Here is a 23,747-nt window from a genome sequence, read left to right on the forward strand (position 1 = left end):
CGCCTCGAACCGGCACACTCGCACGCAGATCTGCTGGCTGCCGTAGCCACCACCGCGGCAATGCTAGGCCTAGCTGCTTCGAGATTCGGTATTAAGTTTCTTACCGTTCTGTGCCGTGTCCTTCATTGAAAAAATTCGCCACTGTCAGCAATGGCACCGACACCGCCTTTTTGGTAATCGCGACTGGCTTCGAAGTTCGGAAAGCACGGCACGTTGCATAATGCTGGTTCCTGAAAGTCAGCGTCACCTCATTAGAGCAATGTTGTGCTGTGAAGCATAACAAGTGCTGGAAGGGGCAACTTTCACGGGACACAGTATGTATTCCTTAATTATACACGCGTGCACCCGCCATCTCCTGTCACAGTACAAGCACCAATATGCCTAATAAGCGTACTGGCAGGCCTACAGAGCTTTTTCGGATGTGCCTGTGGCGATTTGAGCACTTGAGGACTGTAAAAGACATGCATTAATTTTTTCGGACGTTCTCGCGGCCCCTAGGGAGTCAGAAAAAATCGCATGCTGACTGTACAACTGTCCAAAAGGATGCTTCAAATATTCCATGTGGCGAAAGCATAGACGAAGGAGAACAAGAAGACAAAGGACCTATGCATTGAGAAATGAACAGGAAAGGAAGCATGCCACTGCTTTTTTGAAGGAGCTTGCACTCTAAAAGCAAAGTGTTGGCTGACGCCGGGATGCAGGTGTCCCTCATCCAAGCAAAAAAACTCTTTGAAACAGTGAAATACAACACCGAGGCATTATGCATGGGCTGAGAGTATGTCAGGACAGTTGAGGTTGACTTATCAGCTGTTGCGGGAGAATCTCACTTGTGATAAAGTTCGGGCCTCATGCCAATTAGCTTGCTATCAGTTGATAGAAATAGCTCATATTCGAAAACATTCTGTTAGTATCTCTTTCTTTTTCGTATTTGAGAATGTTCAACTCGATTTGCAATGGGTTTTACTATTTCTTTCGAAGATATTTTATTCGCTGTGCATTTTACTAACCCCCCTCCCTTCTGTTTTCTTTTTGAATAGAGTAAGCACTACCCCTTACTATTCAAACTGAATTAAGTTGTTTTTTTATTTTTTAACATGCTTACTAGAGAATGATACCATTGGGCGACATGATGTAGGGAGCCCGTCTTGACATAAACAAAGTTCTGTGTCACTCAGGGAATATTGCAAAGGCAGTCAGGGAAAACCTGGAAAACTCAGGGAATTTGGAAATATCAACTTGCTAGACACCCTGTTGACACTCGCTCCAGGATCGGCAATGACAGCATAACGGCGACTATATAGTGATGACAAAGTGATGATAATAGAGTGATGAAGGTGGTATGACAATGACGACACGGCGACAATGGGATGACAATTCTGAAATAATGACAATGGTATAACGACAACAGCTTGGCGGCGAAGCCATGAGGACAACAGGATGATGGTGATGGTGTGACAATGATGAAGGTGTGATGACAACCCTGCAGTATCATCTGGGTAAGCAGGAGTTTGGTGTGTTGTGACACCATGGACCCAAGCACATGGGGGTTGGACCCTCGCATGTGTAACCGTGCGGCGCTTAGCCATGTCTGAGGAATAGGGGATCTTGGGGGTTGAGCCGAAGCCAGCTGTTTGGACCTTTATGGCCCCTCGGTAGAGGCTACACACCTCTCTGGCCTCCTCTTCACATAGTCGGCACCAAGGACAGAACTGCAAACATTGCAGTCAAAATTGTAGGGCACAGCACAAGATTGACAGAGCACAAGACGAAGAAAGGATAAACACGGTGCTGGACTTCTCCATCTTGTTCATTCACAGCGCATGAAGCTAGCAAGTGACATGTAAAAATGGTTCCCTCTCTTTAGTAAGAGAGAGCTGCTTCTAATTATTTTTACAGCATAAGCTCTTATGGGCTCGTTATGATGATGGCCATTGTGGTTGGCGATGTTGTCCACTGCCACTGGTGTGCATCACAGGTATGGCCAGGAATGGGGAAAAAGAAAAAATTGTTTGCGCCAGGATCAGACTCAGGCCCCCTGCGTAGGAGTCGGTTACTGTACCACTGAGCCATGCCAGTACTTGCTAGCTTGCAGTGGAAACATGCCATATACACGTCCTAGCACGCGAGAAGACGCGCGATGCGAGATGTGCACCGTGTAACGTTTATATGAGCACACTTTGCATTGCAGTTGCATATTATGGCACCACGTAGCACACCAGTTGCATAGGTAGTGGTACAAGGTAAATAGAGAAGGTTTGAGGAAGAAAAGAAGATTAAGGAGCTGTATACTAGAATGAAAAACATGTTAGCATACCTGATTAAATCAAGCGTGCTAGGTGACTATTTGTCACCGTCCCATTTCAAAGGAGATGGCAATAACTTATCATCATCATTAGCATCATATTGTGCCACTTGTCATGCCATGCAAGATGCATGCTGCATAGCGTCGAAACATGCACATTTTGCATTGCAGTTGCATATTATTGCACCAGGTGGCAGGCCATGTAGCAGTTCACTGGTAGTGTTAAAAAGTAAATAAAGAAGGTTTGAGGAAGAAAAAGAAGATTACGGAGATGTATACAAAAATGCTGGAATGAAAAACATGTGAAGCATACCTGATTAAGTCACGCAGGCTAGGTGACTGTTTCTTACTGCCCCATTTCAAAGGGGACACCAATCTGTCATCATCGTCATTATTAACATTGTATCATGCAACATGTCATGCGACGGGAGATGCTCGGCACGTAGCATTGCTATGGGCACACTTTGCATTGCAGTGGCATATTATTACAGCAGGTCGCATGCCATGTAGCAGTTCGTTGGTAGTGGTACGAGGTAGACAGCGGTGGAATAGGTACAGTGGAACCCCAGTTATACGTCCTCCGGTTTTGCGACGACCCGGGTTTTACGATGGATTAGCGCAGTCCCGGCCAAGTCTTATAGAAGCAATGCATTAAAAACCCCGGTTATCCGATGCAATTTTACGCCTGACCCACGTTATACGACGACCCTCGCGAAGCGCGGAACGGAACAGCGGATGAAAGAGAAGTGCCACGGGTCTCTTTCCTCGCTCCGTCTCTCTGCATGCAAAGCGCTTGACACCGCTCGACCGGTTCGCTCCAGCGCAGCTTTCTTCCCTGCCTCGTCTCATCGTTTGTTTCTCTCTCCCCCACCAGGAGCCGGTAGCCACGCTTGCTGTGCTGAAATAGTGCCTTTTCTTCTCCACAATCTCCCTCTCTTCTTGGCATCGCCGTCTCTTGTCGCGTTGGTGAAGCTTTTCTGTCCTTCCAGTTTCCCAGGAAAAGATCGCTGACAAGGTAGCATGGAGAGGCCTAGGTTTAGCGCTAGTGTTCCTCATCATAATCCTAGTAACCAGCATTCAACGGAGGTTTTGAGTTGTGTGGAGCAACACAATGCACAATGTCCCGAAAGTGGACAGTACTGTCACTCGGCAATAAGCTGAATATTATCGAGGAAGCGGAAAAGCGGCATGGAGCCACGAAAGCCAGCATTGCCTAGGACCTTAAGATACCCGAATCTTCACTTAAGACAACCCTGGCAAACAAAACAGTGATATTGCAGAATGCCAACAAGTTTGGGCTCAAGTGGAAAGCGGCAAAAGAAGGACAGCATGAGAAGTTAGAAAAAGTTCTCGTCAAGTAGCTGCATCAAGCACAGAGCTCTGTGATCAACGTTGACGGCGCCATTCTAAAAGAAAAGGCGAACCTTGTGGCATTGCGTCTGGGCATCGACGACTTTCAGGCATCGAACGGGTGGCTGGATCGCTTTAAAGAACGAAACAGGGTTGTGTACAGCTGCTCCTGCAGAGAAAGCACTTCCTTGAACGTTTCAACGTTGAACGAGTGGATGGAGTTGCTGCTGGAGATGTTTGCTGCACACAAGCCCTGCGACGTTTTCAATGCCGATGAGAGCGGTATTTTTTACCATATGCAGCCCGAGCCGAGCGTTTAAGGGTGACAACTGTCATGATGGCAAGCGTAGTAAAGAGCGTGTGACGACACTGTTCTGTGCTAACGAGGACTGTTCCGAGAGGCTGCCCATGCTCGTTGTTGGAAAGTTTGCAAAGCCATGGTGCTTTGAGAACTTGGAAGACGCTATCGTGCAGCTACAACTTCAATAGAAAAGCGTGGATGACGTCTTCGCTCTTCAACAATTTTTTGCAGCAGCTGGATAACAAAATGGGTGCTAAGGCGAGGAAAATATTGCTTTTCGTGGACAACGCACTGTGCCACCCACCCGATACGTCCAGCATGAGGAAAGGTTGTTTTTTTTCCGCCCAACTGCACAAGCCAGCTGCAGCCGCTGGATACCGGAAGCGGTTAGTGCAGCATCGGCTGGTGGCTATGGAGTGCAGCGACTCGGAAAAAAAGTTCACTGTGCTCGACGCCATGCATTTTATTGCCAGTTCGTGGAAAGCAGGTCGCGAAGCACAATCGCTAACTCGTTCAAGCACTGTGGCTTTAAGCGAGAGACTGCCTCCTCTGCTGGGGATGCAACAACCTCGATGCCGCTCGAGGCCAATGCAGGCTTCCTCACCCGCGACCTTCGCCGAGTTCGTGGAGGCCGACAACAATGTTGCGATCTGTGGTGGGGTGTCGCTGGATGACGCCATCGAGGAGGCTTTGCCTAGTGCCGACACCGCTGTGACATCGGATGAGGACAATGACGACGCCACAGATGCCATGCCTGTACCTACCAGGTTTGCCGAGGTGCTACGGCACTTAGACAGCACCTGGAACTTCATCTGTTCACGTGACACTGCAGAGGACCTCCTTTTCGACGTTGCCCAACTCGAGCAAAAGCTCTTGGTTTACGCATCAAACAAGGTCCAAAAGAAACACCGGCTTTTTTTTAAAGTTCACGCCAACTGGCGGGAATCGCTGCAGTGGGCAGTGTAGTGCCGTAAAGGTTCGTTTGAATAAAGCATGATTGGTACCTGTACTCATAATGCAAAAAAGAGGTGAGGCATGCACACAGGACACAAGAGTAGAGAAGTGGACAACACGAACGTCGACTATCAACTGAAGGGAGCACTGAGGCGAAAAAAGAAAGAAGACACAAAACTCGCCTGCGCAAGCTCAGGAATGGTATCACCACGTGTCAGTCGGGTACATGTGCCGGTCTACGTGAGAGATAACTGTTAAGGCACTTAATCTCTTCCTTATGTAAAGTAATCGAAGGCTGACTCACGCATGCACTTCCACCATTATAGATATGCCATGCCTCTACCATAAGACTCATATCTTCATTCTTATGCCTGTACAATATTGCGCATTCATCTAACTCTGGCGTGCAGTTACAATCTTGGCAATGTAGGGAAAGATTAGAAGGCGATCCACCGGTTAACGACCTTTTATGTTCCATTAGCCTCTGATGTACTGTACCTTATGTAATTTACCTGTACTGCAGCAGTATTATATCTTTTCGCATTTACTTTTTTGATAATTTGGGTTTCCAAGCCCTGCCGAGTATGTTTGTAGTTTACATTGAAGTTTCTCATAAATCCGTCACGCGAGATAAGTAGTATTTTTATACACATAATTTATGTTCGGATTTTACGACTGCCGCATTTTACGACGCTTTTTCGTGGTCCTGAGAAAGTCGTATAATCGGGGTTCCACTGTACTGAGTTTTCACTTTTCTCATTGCTAATTTAACATCTTCATAAAACTGATCTACTTCATCATCATTGTGACTGGATGTTGGAGCATAGACTTGAACTATCTTTAATCTATACCTCTTATTAAGTTTTATTACGACTACTGCTACCCTCTCATTAATGCTGTAGAATTCGTCAATGTCGCCTGCTATGTCCTTATGGATTAGGAATCCTACCCTGTATTGCTTCTTATCTGGAAGACATCTATAGCAGAGTACATGGCTGTTAGTCAGCACTGTATAAGTCTCACCAGTTCTTCTAATCTTCCTAAGGCCAATGATATCCCAAAAAATGTCTGATAGTTCCTCAAACAGTCCTGTTAAGCTAGCCTTACTCGACAAAGGTCAGGCGTTAAAGGTTGACAGGCTCAGTTTTCATTGGTGGTCTCTCTGCCATCCCCCTATTTTGATTCTTTTCATGCAACCTGGTTGTAACAATTATCGGTTGTAACAATGGAATTTTCGTGGCACCTGAATATTGTTATAATTGGGTTCCACTGTACCACATTCAGTGTGAATGGCAATTCATCCGCAATAAAGCTTGGGGAATTTGGTGTTTCCAAAAATCTAACTGGATAAAAATGTACCTACAAAACTTTAATTACATCCCCCAACTGATACGGCATCTTAAGTAAATCTTAAAGAAAACTTAAAGTTTAGTTAACAGATATGACGTAGTGGATACACCTCTATGACGTCAGTATGTAACGTTCGTAAAGAGTACTACTTGCAAAATATGTATGTATGTATTTGCAAAATATGTATATATGTACTAGTAGGACATCCTTTAGATATTATGACACGACGTAAATGAATGGATCATACCTGGATGTTGATACAATATCAGTGGTTCACTGGCACATTAAAGGACGTCATCTCACAAATTTCGTGCCGCAAAATGTTCTCAAATTCTTCAGCTATAAGTGGAGTTATCGCACCAATATCCAGCTTTCTCTCTCTTTTTGCCTCCGCTGGTGCACTGAAAGCTACACAGCGGAGAAGCCAAAAGGACAAAGCTCGGCCAAAAGTGTCGCGACAGCAAAAGGGCTCACAACCTGTGGCGGTCACTGTGCTACGCATCCCGCCACTGCCATCTTGGAGGCCATGCACATCAGATGCAGCTACGGGCAGTGCAAAGATGAAATTATTTTTCTGTTTTTTTTTTTAGGCATATATGTGTTTCATTTATTTAACTCAAAGTTAGCAATTATGTATTTCTCTTGCGATCATGAAATCAGCCAATAACATTAGTGGGTCCAGCTGTTTTCAGTGATGCTGCATGATGACGTTGCAGAAGTGAGAGCAACTGAATAGTTGCAGTTTATGACATGAGATAGTAAATTCCTTGCTGCATGCAGTGCAGTATTTTGGCTCACCATGTACGCAGCAGCCTCTACGACAGGTCGGCAACGTTTTACTGTGTTCAGACAGTGTTTCGGGTCCCTTTAAGAAAGAACAAGATAGCCTCTCTCTACCTTTGTCATATTTTTGGTGCCTACTTGTTCGTTCTACAACAGTTCTGGGCACAAAGTGGTAAAAAAATTTTGAGTGCCTTTGTTTTGCAATGGAAGCATGTTTGGCTCACAATCCCAATGGCTGAAATGGAAGATGTGTACCAAGATGATCCAAGTCAGAGCCCTCAGGCTCTAACTTGGGATGAAATTTTATTTGCTTACTTCGCTCTTCCCAGGGCAGTACCCTACAATGCTTATAGTGGGCACCTACAGTAGCACATGTTTTTGCCATAATGTGTTTGTAGTACAGTGAATGTATGTGTGCATAACGTTCTGCTTGCATTGGGCAGACATGTTGTGCCACATTGTATGTAAGCCCACATGACGTGGTATTTCTCATGGCTCCACAAGGCAGATGAAGGTCATGCGTGTCTGGCCCAACAAGGATTTTGGTTGCAGGGGCATCTCTTGTCACTCCTGAGACCTGTTCTGGCTGACTTGGGATGGGAGGACACAGGCCCGCACCTCGACAGGTGCGTGTGCTGCTCTCACACTGACCTGTCAAGCTGCCACTTGTTAGATGACCGAAGCATTAGACTCATTCAGTCCCTGAGAGCGGCAAATTGGGAATGCTAAATGCCACCTAGATCAGGTGCCTTGTGCAAGGTGGTTGCCCCCCAGCCCAGCTTTCATTGAAAAATGTGTGCAGACTGTTTTCATCTTCCAGAAACCTTCACCAGTAGCAAATCCACTTGAATTGCATTTCTAAGGAAAGGTACTAGTACTTGAAAAGGCAATCCACAAAAATCTTAGTGTTTCTTAAGCAGAGTAAAGAAAAACTTTTGGTAAGCACATTGCGTTTCTCAGTGTGCTTTGGTGTTCGCAGGCTTATGTTTTGTGTATGGCTTTTTATAATAAGTTATTTTTTGTTATTGTTTCATTTGGTTGAGCTCATCACTTTGTTTTGATGAGGTTGTGTTTGACTCATTGCTTTGCCTTGTTCCTTAGTACAGCAGCCATGGTCGCTTTCATTTTGTGTAAAAGCAGCAGATCTTTGTCTGTGCCCTTATTCAGATTGAAGAGGAAATAATTTATGCCCTATGCTGTACTTGAAACAGAAAGCTTCGTGCCGAGATTCTCCATGCTGCCCTTGAGCTGGAAGATGAACAGGTGCTGCAGGAGGCCAGCCATCACTTTGGCCAGTGGATGTACGAGCAACGGAGGTGGGTTGGTCTCTCAGGAGACACACTGCTTTCTCTGCTCTCATATGATTTAACCTATTCAGGTGGATCAGCTTTCGAAAAAAGCAGTAGCACTTCAGTGAAGACTGGAATTAAAATTCTGTTTAGGCTGTCATATCTAGTATAATCTGCACAATTTGCAGAATTTGCATGCCTGAACAGATGCTCGTGTCCTCCTAACATAGTAAAGCTTCTGTATAGTTTGTGCTGTTACTGCTAACAGCATGCTACACTCTTGCTCTCCTAAGCTGACCTTCATTCCTTGCCCATTTCTAAACCCGTCTCCCCTGTTGCCTATCTTAGTTCTCTTTCAAGATCAACTTTTCTGGGCCGCTTTAGAGTCAAAAGCTTTCTGGATTTTTGCTACTCAAATGAGACAAGTTTTGTTTGAGTCTGGACAATCTTGTGCTGCATTGGAACAGTGTCATTTGTGTTTGTCCTGCTGTTTCTTTTACTTTTTACTTTTGAATGGTGTTGTCATGCTTTCATTTCTTCGCAATACACGCAGTCCTTGTGAGCTCATTCTAAACCATGAAAAGTCAGTGCTCCAAAAATGTGCCTTTTCTTCTCGTTTATAAACGTGCCTAAGTGATTCCATTGGAAAGTCATACATCCCCTCTGTGCACAAATTCCTTTCATCTCAGGTGCATTGCATGTAGCACGAAACTGGCTACCTGCCACACCTTATAAAAGCACTGGTTAACACAGTCTGTGAGAAAACCAAGTATGTGTCAATGTGGTGACGGTTCACAGTGGGATCACCCCATCCGGATCATGAGACTGAAATACGTGTAATCAGAAGAATAAGAATGGGCTGGGGTGCGTTTGGCAGGCATTCTCAGATCATGAACAGCAGGCTGCCATTATCCCTCAAGAGAAAAGTGTACAACAGCTGTGTCTTACCAGTACTCACGTACGGGGCAGAAACCTGGAGGCTTACGAAAAGGGTTCTACTAAAATTGAGGGCGACACAACGAGCTATGGAAAGAAGAATTATAGTTGTAGCGTTAAGGGATAAGAAAAGAGCAGATTGGGTGAGAGAACAAACGTGAGTTAATGATATCTTAGTTGAAATCAAGAAAAAGAAATGGGCATGGGCAGGACATGTAATGAGGAGGGAAGATAACCGATGGTCATTAAGGGTTACAGACTGGATTCCAAGAGAAGGGAAGCATAGCAGGGGGCGGCAGAAAGTTAAATGGGCGGATGAGATTAAGAAGTTTGCAGGGACAACATGGCCACAATTAGTACATGACCGGGGTAGTTGGAGAAGTATGGGAGAGGCCTTTGCTCTGCAGTGGGCGTAACCAGGCTGCTGACGATGATGATGACCTGTTCTGTAGCTTGATCTGGAATTCCTCTATTTTTCCTCTTACCGCTAACTCACTGATCAGCTTCCTATGTACCAGTTTCTTCCATTCCCTTCTCAAGTCTAAGCTAATTCAAGTTCTTACCATCCTATGGTCACTACAGCGCACCTTGCCGAGCACGTCCACATCTTGTATGATGCCAGGGTTAGTGCAGAGTATAAAGTCTATTTCATTTCTAGTCTCGCCGTTCAGGCTCCTCCACGTCCACTTTCGTTTATCCCGCTTGCGGAAGAAGGTATTCATTATCCACATATTATTCTGTTCTGCAAACTCTACTAATAACTCTCCCCTGCTATTCCTAGAGCCTATGCCATATTCCCCCACTGACTTGTCTCCAACCTGCTTCTTGCCTACCCTGGCATTGAAGTCGCCCATTAGTATAGTGTATTTTGTTTTGACTTTACTCATCGCTGATTCCACGTCTTCATAGAAGCTTTCGACTTCCTGGTTATCATGACTGTATGTAGGGACGTAGACCTGTACGACCTTAAATTTGTACCTCCTATTAAGTTTCACAACAAGACCTGCCACCCTCTCGTTAATGCTATAGAATTCCTATACGTTAGCTGTATCCTTATTAATCAGGAATCCGACTTCTGGTTCTCGTCTCTCCGCTAAGCCCCGGTAGCACAGGACGTGGCCACTTTTTAGCACTGTATATGCTTCTTTTGTCCTCTTAACCTCACCGAGCCCTATTATATCCCATTTAATGCCTGCTAATTTTTCCAGTGGCACTGCTAGACTCGTCTCACTAGATAACGATCTAGCGTTAAACGTTGCCAGGTTCAGATTCCAATGGCGGCCTGTCCAGACCCAGAGATTCTTAGCACCCTCTGCTGCGTCAAAGGTCTGACCGCCACTGTGGTCAGTTGCTTTGCAGCTGCTGGGGACTGAGGGCCGGGGTTTGATTGTTGTATTCATATAGGAGGTTGTGGCCAAGTACTGCACCAGGGTGGCCAATCCTGCTCTGTTGAGGGAGTGGGTTACCGATTCTGGTCACCGGGATCAGGCCGCTTTCCAGGCCTGTTTATGCAATTTTATCAACGCGCAGATTTTTGTTCTTTTTCGTTAATCCGGTGGAAAATTGCGTGGCTTCGGGATTCGAACCATGGTCCTCTTGCACGCGAGGTGGATACTCTACCTCTACACCATCGCTGCACTTGGGCTCTACAACTTGGGCACAAAGAGTTCAAGTGTAGCAATGGATGGTTCAGCCGTTTTAAAGAGTGCAATAATTTGACCTTCATAGCTGTCTGTGGCGAGAGCGGCAGCGCAAACGAGAACGTCGTCGACGACTGGAAGAAACACACGTTGGCTTCGTTGCTTAGCAAGTACAGTGCAGACGATGTGTACAACCTTGACAAGGCGGCCCTTTTTTACAAGATGCTGCCCACAAAAATGTTTGCAGCAAAGGACACCATGGTCAAGAGTCGAAAGCAGGGCAAGGAAGGAATCAGCGTTCTGTTCGGCGTGAACATGTGTGGTAAACACAAGCTGCCACTACTCGTAGTTGGAAAAAGTGGGAAGCCTCGCTGCTGCACCGCTGATGCACCGCTGGCACCAAGGGATGAGCTTATCTACCGGCACAACAAGAAAGCCTGGGTCACAGGTGCATTATTTGAAGATTACGTTTGGCAGCTTGACCGCAAGTTCGTGGCCACAGGCAGGAATGTACTCTTCATTGTTGATAATTGCCCGGTGCATGGTGACATACCACACCTGAAAGCTATCAGAATGGTATTTCTTCCTTCGAACACCACGTCGATCACGCAGTCAATGGACCAAGGTGTCATTCACCCCACGAGGAAGATTTACCGCCACCACCTGCTCAAGCACATTCTCCTTTGCTATAACAACAGCAAGGAGTACTCCATCGACCTCTTTGGGGCCATATGTCTTATTGTATATGCATGGAAGCAAGTGGAACCCACTTTGATCATGCGGTGTTTTGAACATTCTGGCTTCTCGAAGGAAAGCACCGTCGATGCTGATGCTGACTATTCAGGTGCACTTGATGAAGGAGGAGCCTAGTATTGCGACCGCATCAATGCACTCTGCACAGAGGATAGCGAATCTGGTGCAGTTGGCTTCGCCGAGTATCTGAACTTTGAAAATGATCAACAAACGTGCTACTCAGACTTGGAGAGTGAAGCTACCGCTGATGCTCCCATGTGCGATGACAGCGACGACGACTACGACACTAACGAGCCCTCCCAAGCACCCGCTCTCTGGGAAGTTATCGAATCGCTGAACGTTATCCGTAGTTTTGCTGAGTGCCACGGTAGAAATTCTCAAATGCTGCTCATAGTTGGCCAACTAGAAAACATAACCCTTGGAGCTTCAAACTACAGGACACGGCAAACCAGCATCTCTGATTACTATAAGTAATCCAAAGATCACTGAATAAAGGTAGCGCATTCCTGCAGCGAAATTTTTTGCCTGGGTTGCATTTTTTTTTGCGTTCGGATCATTCGAAAACTCGCTTAATTCGAAGATTTTTTGTGGTCCCGATGACTTCGAATTAACAAGGTTTTACTGTATTTGCATAATGTGTGTGCTCAGCTACAGAGCACAGAAACGTGCCTGTGTTGCAGCCTGGGAGCCAACTTGAAGGACGTGGTGTACCGAGCGGGTGTGCGCCAGGGGGGTCGGCGTGCCTGGCAGCACTGCTGGCAGCACTACCTGTCTTCCCAGGTGCCCTCGGAGAAGGCCCTGCTGCTCCAAGCTCTGGGGGCATCGCCCAGCCAATGGCAGCTGCAGCAGTGAGTGGCTGCCTTGGCACTAATGCTGCTTTCATTGTGCAAGACTTTGCATGCTGAGGGCAAAGTCTGTACAGACCGAGGGATTATATCAAACTGCTTCAACATGTCGCCTATTCCAGCTGAAACTGTCACTCACAATTTCATTCATTCATTTCATTTATTGATACTGTGAATCCCATCAGGGATTGTAACAGGAAAGGCTGTATGTGATACACAAGAACATGGTATAAGATGTTACATACTAAATCTTATACAATAAAGAATTTGGGCTTATAAAAATTTGATTACGTGATTATACAAGAGAATAACAAGAACGAGGAGGATATGACAACAGTAATTACAGTTGCAGAAACCAGTTACAGGGTCAGTATTGAGCTAATAACAGTCACGCAACAATCAAGGTTACAATAATGTCAAAAGGATAGACAGTTGGGCGAGTTGGTACGGTAACATGGTCTTGGCTTGTAGCGCGAAATGAACATGGACACAGAAAGGAGCAGACGGGACGAGCGCCAACTCTCAACTAAATTTTTATTAAAACGAAGAACATATATATAGGTGATTGCAAAAACCGCAGCATAAGAACATGACAAGGTAAAAAACATCAGTTAAACATATCAGGAGGTATGGAAGTCAAAGAAGGAAACAAAAAAAGGTTACTTCAGATTAGTACACGTATTGCGAAGGTACTGAAATTCGCAATCTAACAGAGACAACGAAGCATGGCTAACGCAAGTGTCTCCTTATCTTTTGATGTGGAATGCCTCAATAATTTCCCGTGTGGTTTGGCATTTATGTCTGGAAAGAATTTTTGTGTCTTCAAAGAAAGGTTTGCAACCACAATCGAAACAATGTGCCGCTAAATGTGATGCATTGGGGTTGTTTAGTGAATGTTTGTGTTCTTTTAGTCTAATGTTAATGCACCTGCCGTTCTGTCCAATGTAAACTTTCCCACACTCGAGTGTAATCTGATAAACCATACCGGTGTTGCAAGGCACTAAAGGGGACACATGTCTAACGCCGCAGTCATCTTTTCTTTTTTTGCCACCCTGTTCAAGTTTCCTATTTATCATAGGGCACATGTTAGACAACTTGCGAGGGGCCGAGAAAACTGGATTGATGTCATACCTATTGGCCACGTTCCTTAAACCATGGGATAATCTATGTATATAGGGTACCACAGCAAACTTTGTTTCTTTTTTCTGTTTTTCTTGTTTCTTACCAGAGCTTTTTACCCATTTTAAAAGTTTTTCGCAGGTTAGTGATAATAAATGCATGAGATAGCTAGCCTTCCCAAGCCTTTCTTTCTGTTGTGAAAAACTTTGTTGCATATTGTGCGGACATGACTTAGTAATGGCAGACTTAAGGGTTGAATACGCTATCCCCCGTTTAACAAGTTTAGAATGAGAAGAAGAAAATTCAAGCAGTGGCTTCTTAGCCCTAGGTGAATAATTCCAACAGACATGCTCATCCTGGAATGTTAAGCACAGATCTAAAAACTGTAATTTGTTGCTCTGGATAAGCTCTGGACAAGCGTGAAACCTAGGCCCCCATCACATTCGCTAAAAACCTTTAAAATATCCGTAGCTTTCTTGGTGTAGTTATCGCGAGAACAAAACACCAGGTAGTCATCTACGTATCTAAACGCATGCACCGCCAATTCCTTAAGATTGTTTTGTAGTTTTCTAGTGACGTGACTTATATAAATATCACTCAAAACTGGCGCAACTTTTGAACCAATGCAAACTCCCGATTTTTGTACATACATAGAACTACCCCATTTTACAACGGTATTCCCTATGTAAAACAACAAAATTTCTAGAAAAGGTTCCACGGGCATCCCACAGTCCTGCGTAAACCGGAACTCATCATTGTTGAGCGTCACTGCTTCTTTAACGCTACACATTAGTTCCGATTGCAGAAGCGAATAAAAAAGACCCTTTACATCAACACTGATCGCCGAGCATTTACCTGGATTATTTTCTGTTAGGAAGGCTACAATTTCTTCCGAATGACTTATCAGGAAGGGGTCATTAAGACGAACTGAAGACAGTACATTATGCAAAACAGTTGAGACAGTGTACTGCCACGTTCCTTTTTCAGAAATAATGGCTCAAAAAGGAACTTCCAGCTTATGTGTCTTTACACTAAAATATATGTCGAGGTGCAGACCCTTGGAATGCTTAACTCCCGACGTGAGGCTTTCCAGACCAAATTTCTCAAGCAAATCAATTGCAGTTTTCTTCACTTTCTTTAAATTGGTAATTTTTGGAACAAAATTTTTGTCAATAGCGGTTTTAGCTCTTTGTGCGTACAATTCTTCAGGAACAACAACAAAGAAACCTTCTTTGTCCACAGTAACCAACCTAAGCTCATGCTTGACGAAAAAACGCGACACCCCAGTTAGGTTGTCTGACTTACTGCGCTGAGGTACAGTCCTCGCGATCACATCAACGCACTCAGTCACACACCTTGGTCGAAAGTCTTCAGTGACCCAACGAGAAATGGATCTAGACAAGCTGACCTTTTCCGGAGGTGACAAATCAGGTTCACAGGCAAACTTTGGTCCCTTGCGCAGAGTGCTTTCGATGTTTGCTGGGAGTTGTTGACCTCCGAGCACTACCACTTTTCCTTGGTCCCGCGTAGTCTTATCCTTCTTCAGTAACGAAAGACGAGCATGGGCCCATAGGAATTCCGTGGCCTGCTCTGCTATCCTAATCCATTCCCGAAAACATCGTTGTTGGCCTTCCGCAGATGGGGCTCTCCCGCACAAAACCAGTAGCCTGTCCCTGAAGAAACAGACCTGCCGCCAGAGTTCCGAGTTCAGAATCCAGGCCATACTTCGGGAGTGTCCTGTTGAAGGTTTCGTGCTTCCAAAGATTGCTTGAATATCCGGAGGGCAAAAGCCCTCCGGATATTCTAGTTTATTATTCTAGTTTATTATTATTTATATTCTAGTTTAAGACGTCTGATAATGAAGAATAGCTGTCTTATTGCGGTTGATGTGACATTGTTAACGTGAGAATCCCACCTGAAGTCAGATGTTAGTGTCACACCAAGGTACTTATGCTCATGAACAGATGCAAGACGAATGTTGTTAAGGGTGTACTGGAAGGCTGATGTATGTTTTTTTCTGGTTATAGATAATCGAACAGACTTCTTTAGATTGATATCCATCTGCCAGTCCTTGCACCACTAGGAGACTGCTGCTATGGCGTTATTTAAAGTTCTATGGTCATCAAGGCAGTTAATTTCCTGGAAAAGAATGCAGTCATCTGCAAAAAGTTTGATACTCTGTGAAGCATATGCTGGTAAGTCATTAATAAAGATTAATAATAACACTGGGGCTAGGACATTTCCTTGGGGTACTCCTGATGTAACGTTAGTTGTCGCGGACTTCTCGTTGTTAATTTCAACAAATTGTGTGCGATTACTAAGATAGTTTTTAATCTAGTCAAGGATAGGGCCACTTCCCAAAGTTAGTTCTAGTTTAGCAAGAAGTTTAGTGTGTGACACGCAGTCAAATGCCTTCGAAAAGTCTAAAAATATGAGGTCTATTTGTTTCTGGTTATCAATGCTCTTGGATATGTCATGTGTTAATTCAATTAATTGCGTAATAGTAGAAAGGCCTTTACGAAAGCCGTGCTGACAAGGGGTTAAGATATAATTTACTTCTAGATAAGCATTTACGTATTTTAAAATAATATGTTCTAATAACTTGCATACTGTGCTGGTTAATGATATGGGTCTATAGTTTGAAGGATCAGATTTATTTCCTGATTTGTGTATTGGTGTTATTTTGGCAGTTTTCCATTCCGTAGGATGGGTGCAGGTGGATAATGATTTTTTAAAAAGAAGGATTAGGAATTTTGCCATCCACTCGGCATATCGATGAAGGAATATGTTACGGATGTCATCTGGCCCTGGTCCTTTTTTTGTGTCAAGATTTAGTGAAAGATTTAGTACTCCTGTTTCTGCTATAATTAATGGTTCCATCTTCACACCAGTGCCGGAGGTTATTCCTGGTAGTTCTCCGTTATCAGATGTAAAAATAATGCAGAAATAATTATGCAAACAAGTCGCAGCGTTTTTGCTATCCTCAGGAGATGTCGGTCTTTCATCTCGTGTTTTAGGGTTTAAATAATGCCAGAATTTTTCGGGAGCATTCTTTATAAAGTTAGGAAGTGTTCTTGTAAAATAGTGTGATTTGGCCTTCTTAATTTTTGTTTTCAAATCGGCCACGGCGTGAGTTAATTGTTGAGCAGTTCGTTGTGAGGGATGAGATTTCTTGTTTCTTCTGATTCGGCGAACTTTCCTTTTTGCATGAATAACGGTCCGAGTTATCCAGGGGTTATGTTTATGAGTTTTCTTAGTTTCCAAGGGGACGTAATTACTGATGCAATATGACACAACGGATTTAAATTTGCGCCATAAAATTTCTATGTCTGTGTTTCCATCATGTGTGAGTTGCTTGAATGACGATAGTTCAAATTTTTATTTTTTTATTTTATTGTACCCTCAAGACCGAAGTATTACAGAGGGGAGTGGGTAAAAAAAACATACACAAGTAAATAAACAAAGCAGCAAATAAACAGCAAATTTGATTAGTTAATTGTATCCGGGAGTAATGATGTCTGATAAGGCCGAACGAAACATTGAGTTGTCCTTGATTGCGACAACTGCGCCGGGAAGGTGGTTCCATTCTTGAGAGGTCCTAGGAATAAATGATTCGTTACAGGTTCTGGTGTGGCACTGAACGATTCCAACCTTATGGCTATGGTCGATGCGAGAGGAAATGTAGGTAGGAGATGATATTAGATTATCGGATAGATACGAATTGTGGAAATATAGTTTATGAAATAAAGCAAGGCGAAAGCACTTACGCCAGGCTGAGAGAGGAGCAAGCAGCAAAGAGTTTTTCATGGCGGTTACGCTTGATGGACGGCTGTAATTGCTATGAATGAAATGTGCGGCATTGTTTTGGATTAGTTCAAGTGATTGAGTAAGGGTTTCGAGGTGCTGGTCCCAGATGGATGAGGCGTACTCTATTTTACTCCTAATAAGCGTATTGTATAGGATCAATTTTAATGATATGGGAGCAGAAGAAAAATTTTGGCAAAGATAACCTAGCATGCGATTAGTATTGTTAATTACGTTGTCGATGTGCAACGACCAGGAAAGTGACGAGGTTATGTGGACGCCTAGGTATTTATAGGAGGTTACAACCTCCAGGGGAGTATCATTAAGGTAATAGTTCGGTGGAGGAATATTGCTGCGAGTTACACGCATACATTTACATTTAGTTACGTTAAGTTGCATTAACCATACGTCACACCAGTTAGAGATAGCGTTTATATTGTCTTGTAAGACTTTGTGGTCAGATTTGTCCGAGATTTCACGGAGGATAACACAGTCATCTGCGAAAAGGTAAATATTAGAACAAACGTCATTGGGTAAATCGTTAATGTAAATTAAAAAAAGAAGAGGGCCTATAAATGATCCTTGGGGCACACCATAGTCTACAGGATTAGATGGGGACATATGATTTTTTAACACATACTGTGACCGATTAAAGAAAAAATGTTCAAGCCATGCAAACAGGTGAGGATCAAGATTAAGTTTACTAAGTTTAAATAGAAGTAATTTATGACACACTTTGTCGAAGTCCTTGGCGAAATCAAAGAAAACACAGTCTGCGAAAGAACCTTTGTCGAGAATAAGATGAAGGCTGTGAGTAAAAGAAAGAAGTTGGGGTTCACATGACAAGTTTTTTTGGAAACCATGTTGTGCTTTTGTAAAAAACGAATTATTGTGTAAGTGCTTTGCTAAATGTGAGTACAGAATATGTTCCAAGAACCTTGCAAGGAATGCTTCTGAGGGAAATGGGGCGGTAGTTGAGGGGCCAGTGTTTGCTACCGGACTTATGAAGTCGGCTACCATCGGCTACCTTCCAATCTGCAGGTAGCCGATGGGTATCTAAGGATTGCTGAAAAATTTTCGAAAGCAGAACAGATGAATAAACAACAGTATTTTTCAGGAATTTCGCGTTAACCAAATCAGCACCAGGACTTGATGACAACTTGAGACCTTTAATTACATTTTTGACCCCAAGAGGTTCAAGAAGTTCAAGAGGTTCAATAATAAAGTCCATAGGTGGGTAATTGCAAAACTCGAGAGTTGGAAGCACAGGGTTACTACATACGATGAAGTTGTTACAGAACACAGAGTTAACGATATGGGGACATAAATCTCCGGGTACCGGTGAACCATTGGAATCAATCAACTTGATTGAATTATCTTTGGAAGGGTTAATAACACGCCAAAACTTTTTAGGGTCATTCGCAAGCATTGTGGGCAAAGTGTGTACTTGGAATGCCGTTTTGGCAAGTTTAATAGCTTCTGTGTAAGTACTGTTTGCCTCCTTATAAGCATCTCATTTCGATGCCAGTGAACTTTTATTCGCTATTCGATACAGTTATTTTTTTCGGTTGGAAAGCCTTTTTAATTTGGAATTGAACCAGGGTTTCTTAACATTGCAGGATATTACGCTTGATGGAATAAACTTGTCGGTGAGCTCATGTATATTATTTTTGAAAATGGTCCAGTTCTCATCAACCGTGTAATCATCAAATTGGCTTAGGAAAGGATCAAGAAAATTAGCTAGTTTAATACTAATATCGTCAAAGTTTGCCCTATTGTAGTGGTAAATTTTTTTTTTTTTTTTTTCAACAATTGGTTTTATCACAGGAGATAATATGTTGAAAAAAAGACCCAGGTGATCGCTTAAGCCCGGTAAGCATGAAACATTGGTAACTATGTCAGGATGAGAGCATAATATTAAGTCAAAAAGGTTAGCAGCGCTTTCCGAGATCCTCGTTGGTTCTAATACTAATTGTGTTAGGGAAAACAAAGTGCAGAGATCAAGAAAGTCATTACTTTGCGAAGAAAATGGATAACAGTGCGGAGGTTCAGTAGTCCAGCATATGTTGGGGAAGTTGAAATCCCCCAATAATATAATGGTGTTCGAAGGATGCCGCAAAGTAAGGGTGTTAAGCACATCGTGAAGCTCAGTGGTGAAAGTGGATGGGTAGGATGGATGCGCAGTAGCAGACAACAATCGTAATTTTACGGTAACCGATATCAACGCACACGCACACAACTTCCAGGTTACAGTATAAGTGGATTTGATGACCTTGCAGGGATTTTGAAATAGCGAGTAGTATGCCTCCGCCTTTGCGATTAGTGCGATTGCAGCGGAAGGTACGAAATCGAGACAAGTCAAAGATTTCACAATCTTGCACATGGGGTTGTAGCCACGTTTCTGTTAATACAATGATACCAGCATTACAGCTATCGATGAGCAATTCTAGTTCCACGCGTTTGCGAAACACACTTCTAGCGTTTGCAACAATCACGGAGACTTGTGGTGTTAAAGATATGCCATTGCCCTTTGCACATTGCTATGTAGCAGGATGATGACGCAGATTGTCAGGTGTGCTTGCGTGGTCTGGAACACTACATTTAACTTGCTTAACGCTGTCACTTGTTGAATCATACATAAAACATTGTTTATCAATGAAAAGCTTGTTAAAACATAGTTTAAATGAGGGAGAATTTGGCTGGCTTTAAAGGGACCCTGAAACGATTTTGACGATTTTCTACAAACGTACTGAGTCGTTAGAGTAGGTCCTTCTGATCATTAATTGACACATCTAAGTGCTTCGCGTAAAGCGTGTAATTTATTATAAGGTTTTAAAAATGCACATCGCTGCCGATCGGAGCACGCTGCTCGGCGGAATTTTAAGCCGCCGCTACCCATATGACGAAAATCACCCATATGACGTCAGTGGGGCGAGCTATCCGATTGGCTGACCAGGGCGCGTGATCAATAATTTTTCCAACTTTATGGTAAACAAATGATCTTCGTAATAGTTGGAATGTTAGTTCATTTGTTTTTATAAACAGAAAGTAACATAAAGAGAATGCACAAGAACGACTTTTCAATACAATTAAGCACTTCCGGCACACAGCAAGTGTCGTCTGCTTGTGTTACAACGTACTCCATTTTGACGAGAGCTCCGCGGTCAGAGTCGGTCTCAGTCTTTTCGCGAGCACTATGATTTGACTTTGTTGCTTTGCGGACTGCAAACGTAGCGACTGGCAATATGTCAAGCTGCGACATAGTGTCCCTCTGCAAGGCAGCATACGAGCGAGCTGCCTGCTGCGCATCGGACTGCCGCTATCCGATCGGCGCCAGGGTTTGCGCGTTTGTGGCCGTCACTTTACACCGGAAAATTACTAACGCAATAGCGTTTCGCGAGTCCGGTATTAGGGCAAATGCAAGCGCAAGGGGACAGGGTTTGGCTGCTTGACTGTGCCGTAACGGGATGAGCCATGGGATGAGCAGAATCGCAAATGCGAATGGTCTGCACGGTGCAGCCACCTGGTGGCACAGAGCTCAACCATACACAGTAGCAGTAACGAAGTCTATTCTTCTTTGGCTGCTGGTGTGTATTTTTCGCAGGAGTGTAATCATCAACACTTTGTTTTCATAAATGTTTAAAATGTTTTACACTTGGTTAGAGCAATATTAGCGCTTTGTTTGGCTGGTTAAGCGCTGCGCCAACAAGTGGCTGGACCGTGCAGACCGATCAGGCCGCACGTACGTTTACGCTAAAGTTCCTTCATCAGCTTGAGTTTATGCCTCCAGTCATTTGTCGAAATGACCAGCTTGCCAGTGGTTACCGGAATACCGGACACGTTCGGCGCTACGACAGAATGCTCGCAACGCACGCTGCTTCGATAGCTCTCGCTTGGGGTCGACGGCCAAGCGGCTAGCGGAGAGGATTCACGCGGGCGGGGGCAGGCTCCAAAACAACCGGAAGTGGACGATGTGACGCCGCATCGTGACGCGAAACCAGTGAAGGCGGAGCTTAGCGCCGATCGCTCGGCGAACGAGTTGAGGAGGAAAAGCATGACTAGGGAGGAGGGTAACTTCTAATCGCTTGTAGCTCCATTAATACGTAACGCTTCACTTAAATTGTGGTGTGAATGTTCTACTTAAGCTGTACCCTACGTGTCTACAAAATTTGTCTGAACCGTTTCAGGGGCCCTTTAACCAAATTCGAGAAGCCTTTTTCGAGCGAGCCTTGTCGCAGACGAGAAGTCCTCAGTTACTGAAATGTTACTACTTTTAAGCTGGCTGCGCGACGAAAGTATGCTCTCCTTAATTTTGAAGTTGGTTAGTTTCATTATAACCGGACGACATTTCGTATTTGAAAAAGTACCGATTCGATGCGCCCATTCAACTGAGTTTGGTGGCAAGGCATTTCCCATCACTGACGACAGGGCATCCACAGTTTTTTGTTCAGTTTGCAGCCATGACTCATGGGAATCGGGTATGTCGTGAAAAACCAAGTTATTCCGCCTTGATCTGTCTTCCAAGTCGTCTAAGCGCGAGACTATGGTGTCCTGCTGCTTTTTCGACCGTTCAGCGCTCTCTTGAAGTATGGTGATATCATTGCAAAATGTGTCTAGTGCTTCAGATTTATTTTCAAGTGATTCAAGATGGCGGAAAATATCAGTTGGCTTGCCTTCGATTGCGTTTTGGCTGGCTTTCACATCCTTCATATCTGATGTCAACTCGAACTGGCCTTTAGTAAGCTCGACTGTCGACTTCTTTATGTCTTTTGGCATTAATAGCACGGTACCCGTGTGATCAGACTGGGATTCAGGAAGACTACTCGAGGCAGAGTCATCTTGAGCCGACCTCTGCACCCTTGGAGGCCCCGTTTTTCCTCGACATCACCGCATTGCAACAACAACAGCGCCACGTCGAGACAATCACACATAGTAGCATGTAAGACAAGTGGGCATGGGAGCAGCGAAAGTGAGCGATTATCACTCCATTTAGCATACAGGGTCAAATTGTTACGCACCTGTGGAGCGAAGAAAAGTTGCGCATGAGGCATAGTGCAACGAGTGCTGCTTGCATGCCCACTGAAGGAGTAGTTCATCAGCAAGCTGCTTTTGAAGGGGCTGGGAAAGGGCGGTAAATCAGCTGGTGACGTCGTCCCAGAAACGATGCGGTGTCCATCTAGCGGTACATCCAGGAAGGATGGAAGATTATGGAGACCACACGTGCCGGTGACAGGCTCTTGATCTTGGACAGCATCGACGCGTTCGCCCACGGTAGGGCGAGTTTGGATGGGCGCAGAAAGTGAAACAAGGGCCAGCATCAGGAAAATCTGTGGAGCGAAGAAAAGTTGCGCATGAGGCATAGTGCAACGAGTGCTGCTCGCTTGCCAACAATGACAGTGTATCGATGATGCTTGTATCATCAGCTCTGCTGTAGTCTACTTACGTTTTTGTTGGTTGTGAAGAGGGTAACGAATCTTGATACGGCACCTCACACAATACTAGTTTGTGATCTGACAAGCCGGTCGACACTTCGAATTTAGCATTATGGGTGGGGAAATTATTGCTTAAAAATACTAGGTCTAAAATGTTAGAACTGGATCCTTGTACACGGGTGGGCTCAGTTATTATCTGGGTTAGGTTAAAAGAGAGCATAATGTCGAAAATATCTGCGCAAGGTGAATGGTGATGCAGTGTGTGCCAGTTGATACAAGGGAGATTAAGGTCGCCTAGTAATATGAGCTTGGTCCCCTTCACATGCTGCTGCATATACACGTGCAATGATTGCAGTACATTCAGATCAGTAGAAGGACTACGTAAATGTGTCCAACAATGAAGGTGGTGTTGGCAAAGCAAAGTTTGCAAAATACAGCTTCAACCCCCTCAACGTCAGGCAACTTAATGTACGGAATTTCCCTTTTTATCAAAAGAACAACACCACCGCCTCATGTTGGTCGATCTTTGCGAATAATGACGTAGTTTGGGAGAGTAACTTCAAAGTCTTTGGCATCTTTGGTTAGCCAAGTCTCTGTTATGCCTATAAATTCCGGTTCGAAAGCTATTAACATTGATTCGAGGGGTCCGAGCTTATTACTAACACTTCGAGCGTTAATATTACCGAACATTATTTTGGATGTTGGTGACGACGGGGACGCAAGGTTTGCATACTGGTGTCCTGGTTTTTTGCATCGCTTGAAGTGGGCATAATGGGGGTCACCTCATTATTTTCCTCATCCCAAGGATAAAGGCAACTATTAATTTTTAGTTTGTCGTAGACCAGGGCCACTTTATCACCGGATTCCTTCCTTTCTTTTCCATATTGCC

General features: G+C 44.2%; 1 protein-coding gene across 1 annotated transcript in view; it reads left to right on the plus strand.

The window, feature by feature from the left end:
• Positions 1-23,747, plus strand: part of LOC126529908 (endoplasmic reticulum aminopeptidase 2-like) — a 123,128-nt gene that overhangs the window by 70,352 nt on the left and 29,029 nt on the right. The window contains exons 11-13 of the mRNA XM_050177359.2: positions 7,593-7,666; positions 8,252-8,356; positions 12,339-12,506. Of these exons, the coding sequence (XP_050033316.1) occupies positions 7,593-7,666; positions 8,252-8,356; positions 12,339-12,506 (347 nt within the window). The remainder of the gene's footprint in view (positions 1-7,592; positions 7,667-8,251; positions 8,357-12,338; positions 12,507-23,747) is intronic.

This window comes from Dermacentor andersoni, chromosome 5, assembly GCF_023375885.2.
Source record: "Dermacentor andersoni chromosome 5, qqDerAnde1_hic_scaffold, whole genome shotgun sequence".
Lineage (NCBI taxonomy): Eukaryota > Metazoa > Arthropoda > Arachnida > Ixodida > Ixodidae > Dermacentor > Dermacentor andersoni.